Source organism: Aquarana catesbeiana, linkage group LG02 (assembly GCF_042186555.1).
Source record: "Aquarana catesbeiana isolate 2022-GZ linkage group LG02, ASM4218655v1, whole genome shotgun sequence".
NCBI classification, from domain to species: Eukaryota; Metazoa; Chordata; class Amphibia; order Anura; family Ranidae; genus Aquarana; species Aquarana catesbeiana.
The window spans coordinates 455,915,617-455,921,616 of NC_133325.1; the positions used below are offsets into that span (position 1 = coordinate 455,915,617).

A 6,000-nucleotide genomic window follows, 5' to 3' on the forward strand; every position below is an offset into this window, starting at 1 on the left:
TATGGCTTCCTGGCAGGGTTGCTGGCTGCAGTTGTGTAAGCCGAGACTGCCTGTTACACTCTCTTTCACACTGTCCACAGCCAGTATTAACAATTACCGCTCCCCCTACACAGACGGGAGAGGAGAGAGGGCTTGATCTGCTCCTCTTTCCCCCACCCCTACCCCTCTGTGTCTGCCCACGCTTCAATCCCTGGCGCTGTGCCTCAGAAAAGGAAAGTGGGGACCAGAAATTTGAAGTTCAGCAGTCTCAGCTACATCTGGATGAGAGGTGCTGACTGCCAAGGGGTGATTGAGCTCACCATCTATCCCTGCCTGTGACTGAAGTCTCCCCCCTTCTCTCTCCTGCCTCTGAGTGAGTACACTAAGGCAAATCAGGGTTCTCAGAGCACCCCTTACATCAGAGTTCCTCTTTACACCAGAGGCCACAGTGTTCCCCCTTACATCAGAGTCCTCTCCGTACATCAGAGTTCTCAATGTTTCCCCTTAGATCAGGTTTCCCAGAGCATCCCTTATGTCAGAGTCCCCAGAGTTCTCCCTTACATCAGAGTCTGCAGAGTCCCCCCTACAATGTAAGGGAACTCTGTGAGTTCAGATGTAAAAGAGGAACTCTATGGACTCTGATGTAAAGGGGGACTCTTGTGAATAATTTCATTTAAATTGAAATGTTATTTAATTACATAAAAAAAGATTGCTGAAGTGTTCAGGTTTGACTTGAAGAAAAGGTGGCAACCCTAGCTACAGTAAACAAGAGAGTTTGCGCAAATGCAGATTTCGGAGCCGTTTGCAGATGCTGCTAAGTGGACAGGAAAAGTAGAGAAATGCTATAAGGAACAGGCATGAAGCTGAACATTGCTAAACAAAGGGGAGAGATAGAAATTTCTGCCAGTAGGCATAACTAAGGAAATAAATGCGGCCCTACAGTAACAATTCTGCTAAAATTCATAGACAAAGTTCCTGCCACCATTCAGAATATTTACTCCTGGGCACATTGAAACATGAACATGGCTTAGCATTAACATTTTTACCCCGAGTAAAAATAACAAATCATTTTTCTGATTTACTGAAGCATTACTTAAATGTTGTTTTTTTCTCTTTCTAGATGCCTAGATTAATGGTTAACCCCACTGATATTTCTCAGTTCTTAACAAGTGATATATCCATTGTGGATCGATTGCAAGAAAAGAAACCACTTACTGAAACTCATACTAAAGAGACACCTGTGACCAAGACAAATGAAATAAATAACTGGAGGTTCTATGTAAATACGGACACTGTTCAGTATGCTCAGGTGATCACTGGAGGCTACCGTGAACAAAGCCCTCCAACCTCTATCTATGTGAGGTCTGACTCCACACAACCACTCTTGTGTGATGTGTCTCCCAGTCCCCAAAATTATGAGAATATGTGGTTTCACAGCCAACACCAAGAAGACAGTGTGTTCTTGGTGGAAGAAGAAAACGTGATGGATTTCCCTCTTTTACATGCTTTAGAAACCCATGAGAATGATGAAAGCTTTCAATTGTTTAACTGAGTGTTTCAGATGTTGTTATATTGAAAATACATTAAAAAAAAGCTGCATATCTCATCACATAATCATGCATTGCACAGTATAGCACACACTGTACATATTGCTTATGGCACATCAAAATATATCTGATATATGTAAGCCAACTCATAGACTTGAGTTGTGAGAAAAAGCAGGGCAGCACTGCAAAACTGGAAGCAGAGCTAATGTATGTCATGATCAAATATGGCTGCCACATGTACATGCATGATTACAAACTATAAATAGAAGGAAGGGTTGTTTTTTTTTTAACATTAAAACATGTTGATAGAATAATTAGCATTAAGCCGAACCCTTTCTACATGTACGTAACCCTTTCCTTCCCTTTAAAGCAAACACCAGCCACTAGTAAAAAGGCTGGAGGCCATAATCTTCTCCAGGCTAGTTAGTAGCGAAAAATGTGATTGCTATCAAGAAGTCAGTCTCCTAAAATGAGTTATAGCAGTGTCATCAACCCTGTCCTCAGGACCCACTAACAGGCCAGGTTTTATGTATTATCTTGAAGAGATGCAGACTAGAATACTGCAATCACTGACCAGCAAATGATATCACCTGTGATGTATTTCAGTTATCTTGCAAACCTGGCCTGTTAGTGGGCCCTGAGGACAGGGTTGATGACCACTGAGATAGGACTGTAAGATTAGTAAATTGGGTAGGTATCAGGATTTGTAAGATGATGGCATTCATTGTGGTGCTCTAAGGCTAATATGAGAGATTTAAGGTGTAATATTGCTGTAAATATTAAAACAGTAGGAGTATGTTAAAACAGGTGGATACAAAACTAAATACAATGGCAAATCTTTGCAAAATTTAGAAGCAATAAGCATGACCACACTATGGTTTTTTTTTTTTTTTTTTTTTTTTTTAGGGATAACTATTACATTGCAAATATAATGATTATGGCGCACAACAATTAAAGCTTTTTTTCTTTTTCTTTTTTATGATAGGGTTCACATTGCATTCAGCTCAAATAAGATGCATTTTGAAATATAATGCTAATATTAAACAAACATTTGCTTGAGCTAAGTATTTTATTCATAAATAGGGAAAATATAATGTATTAGATTTAACAGCACTTTTTTTTAAGAAAACAAGTGAAACTTTAAGTTGACATGAATCAATATTTTTCTAATAAATATATACCTCAAATAACATAAAGCTAAATAAACATATTAGGCAATACAAAAGGCAGGTAAAAATACCCCTTAACTGGTGAAAATTAACAGTTTTTGTACTACTTGTAGATGTTCCTTTGTCATGGTAGAGCACTGAAATACTAAGAAATTTTAAAAAATGGCCAAAAATTTTGAAAATTATAACTTTTCAAAGTTTTGAGCTTATCCTTTAAAATATAATAAACAAATATTTTTGATATGATACAAGGTAACAAAAATAGACTACAATTTCTGAATGCAGCTACTACACAGTGTGACTACATTCAGAAGGAGCTTCCAAAATTATTTAAAGCGGTATTAAACACAAAAACAAAAATATAATATACTGTAGCTTATCAATCATCAGATGTGGTGGCTGCATTAGTTCTCTTTTTTTCCCTCTGTTTTCACCTGGGGTTCTGGCCAACAACACACCTCCCATATTAAAGTGCCCCCACTCTGGATGAATGAGCATAGGGCCACCTTTGGACAGCAGCATTATTAATCTGGGGGGAGGGGAGTGCAAGATGTACCAGCAGATTTAGATACACTAAAACATTAAAGCCAAACTCCAGCTAATGTTTTATAAGCAGTTACAGTGGACAGTTTTTTTCCTTTTGGGATAAAGGTTTTTAAAGAAAAAAAAAGCTGATAATTGTAAACACCCCTTTCAGTGGTAAATGTTTTGTCTTAACACTCTAACTACTATGTTTGAAAGTGAGCTTGTTCTTTTGAAAAACAACATAATTACTGGCCAGATCACCAGATCAAAATCAAAGAAAAAAAGACAACAAATGCAGCCACCACATCTAAGAATTAGTAAGCTGCAATATAATAAATGTTTGCTTTTGGGTTTAATACCGCTTTAAAGATGACTTAAAGAAGTCTTCCCTTTTTTCCCAAAGTGAGGTGCTGCCAGCAAATCACTCTACTCCCTGTAAGCAGAACTGTTTATTAGAACAGTGTTCAGTGGGTCATTTAATTGAGCTGGGCTGCTGCTTGTGTGTAAGAGGGTAGTTTTGAATCTCCTAGTACTGCCAGCACAGGGTTTCTAAAGGTAAAAGTAAACAGAGGCACATTTATTACTGCATATGCAGCCTGACTGCATTATATTAAAAATCAAGAGGGTCTAATTGTCCTAAATTAAAAAGCTACACGTTTCATCATTTCACTCACCAATAACCACCATGTAATTTTCCCCTTGGGTACAGTAGGCCTGTTGTTGCAGGTGGCAGAGGCTGTATATGGAATTTCTGAATTATGAGTACTGAAAAAGAAAGAAAACATCAACTTCCATACCACCTTACCTGGAAAAGCTTGTACTAAGGGACAAGTTAAGCAAAGCTGGAGCTGTTCCACATCTGGCCCTATGCCTTGTTCTTAAAGTGATATTAAACCTTCATTATTTTTTTAATTAAAATAACAAACATGTCATACTTACCTGCTCCGTGCAATGGTTTTGCACAGAGCAGCCCCAATCCTCCTTTTTTGGGGTCCCCTGCTGCCGTTCTAGCCCCCTCCTCTTCAGCTCCAGTGCCCCGCTGCTGCGTCCATCAACACAGACAGCGAGACTCTGTCCCACTTCCTCTTCACAGGAGTTGATTGACAGGAGCGGGAGCCAATAGCTCCTGCTGGTATCAATCTGCCCAATAAGGAGGGAAACAGCTGTTCCCGTGCACATTGCTGGATCAGATTGGGCTCAGCTAAGAATAAGGGTGGGGGGGGGGGCAGAGGGGTCCTGCAGTACAGAAGGCTTTTTACCTGAATGCATATGATGCATTCAGGTAAAAAACCTTGAGGCTTTAGAACCACTTTAACTTTAATCCCCACCCCATCAAACTTTGGCCATATCTACTACCATAGACACCTGAGGAACAGTGCTTATACTGCGTCACTGCAGAGTATCCAGTCTCTTCATTATCAGAAAGAAAATGGATGTAAGAGGTGGGTGTCAGAATCTCTTCTCAAACTGTTGCTTGAAGTTTTCTCTCAACTGAAGGTAGTAATTATGCCGTTCATCTAAAAAAAACTGTGCCTAAGTATTAGAAACAATAGCAGAATGAAGGGAAGGTGTCATGTACCTGGTCAAGGCTGAGTTGACAAGAGGGCTTCCCTTAGACCTCCTGTTCTGTTTTCCCTGGGGTTAAGGACAGGGTATAACAGAGGAGCAGGGTGACACAGGTGCCTGAATGTGATCCGGGCCAGGATAGACTAAAGTCTATGCAGCAAGCAACTGGTAGCTGGCAGATGAAGAAGCTCTGGTGCATGGTCAGGCAAACAGGAGTCAGCAACAGTCGTCAAAAGCACAGAATCAGGAGTCAAAAGCATAGTTAGGGCCAGGCTGAAGTCAATATCAGGCTAGCATAGAAGGTACCAGTACAGCAGGTAGGAGGCAAGGTTGGGTCACAAGGTTGGGTTGGGCGAGGTAAAACACAGAGTATCAGAAATGATCAGGGTCAAACGAAGCCAGGCCAGAACACATAAGCAAACACGGGATCAGGTCACAGGCAATAGGAGCTGACAACCACTCAGCGATCTTCTGCACTCTTGTGCAGCTTTAAATATGCTGCTGGTCGCCAAAAAATCTGTGCTCATGTGCACGCTCATCCAGGCTAATGTGTGTGCACATGTATAAAGCGTACATGCGCTGAGGCATGTATGGTTCTTCTGTGTGCAGAAGAGTACTGGTCACTTGGTATATAAAAAAATCTTAACTGAACATTTTATTTTATTTTTACTGGGAAACTCACCATACGTGTGAACATTTCTATTCTAGTATACTGTATTGTAGAAGTCAATAGCACAATTCTTTTTGGCACTTTATTTTTTCAAGTAAATATGCTATCCTCCTTGAGTAGATTTTCAAAAATAAATTTACTTTACCATTATTATAACAGAAGTTCTTATCTATCTTCACATTTGTTCTTTATACATTTACTTGTACACTATAATATGATAGTAAACATTTGTGTTATCCACAGTATAAGCAATATTTTTTTTTAATGTTTTATTCAAGAAGAAATAAATAGTTCAAACTGTTCTTTGGATTGTTCTTAACTAGATATGCATTATGCTAAACTGTATTTTACCATTATGTAGTTTATGCTTTTTTTGCCATTTCAAGAGATGTACATTTCATCAAATAGTCATATCAATAAACATTTTATAAATCTATTTTTTAAATAAATACATATATTTTTAAATCATTTTAATGAGTTATCTATTAAAATATTTTGTGAGATTACTGGAGAGTTTACTAAAATACTATTAATATTTAATGCC

At 38.8% G+C, this 6,000-nt stretch overlaps 1 protein-coding gene across 2 annotated transcripts in view; it reads left to right on the top strand.

Annotated features, from left to right (window-relative positions):
- Nucleotides 1-5,757, top strand: part of CSF3R (colony stimulating factor 3 receptor) — an 81,340-nt gene extending 75,583 nt beyond the window's left edge. For both annotated transcript variants that reach the window (XM_073615622.1, XM_073615623.1), the window contains one exon: nucleotides 1,100-5,757. In XM_073615622.1, the coding sequence (XP_073471723.1) occupies nucleotides 1,100-1,531 (432 nt within the window). In that variant the 3' untranslated portion in view covers nucleotides 1,532-5,757. The remainder of the gene's footprint in view (nucleotides 1-1,099) is intronic.
- The last annotated feature ends 243 nt before the right edge of the window (nucleotides 5,758-6,000 follow it).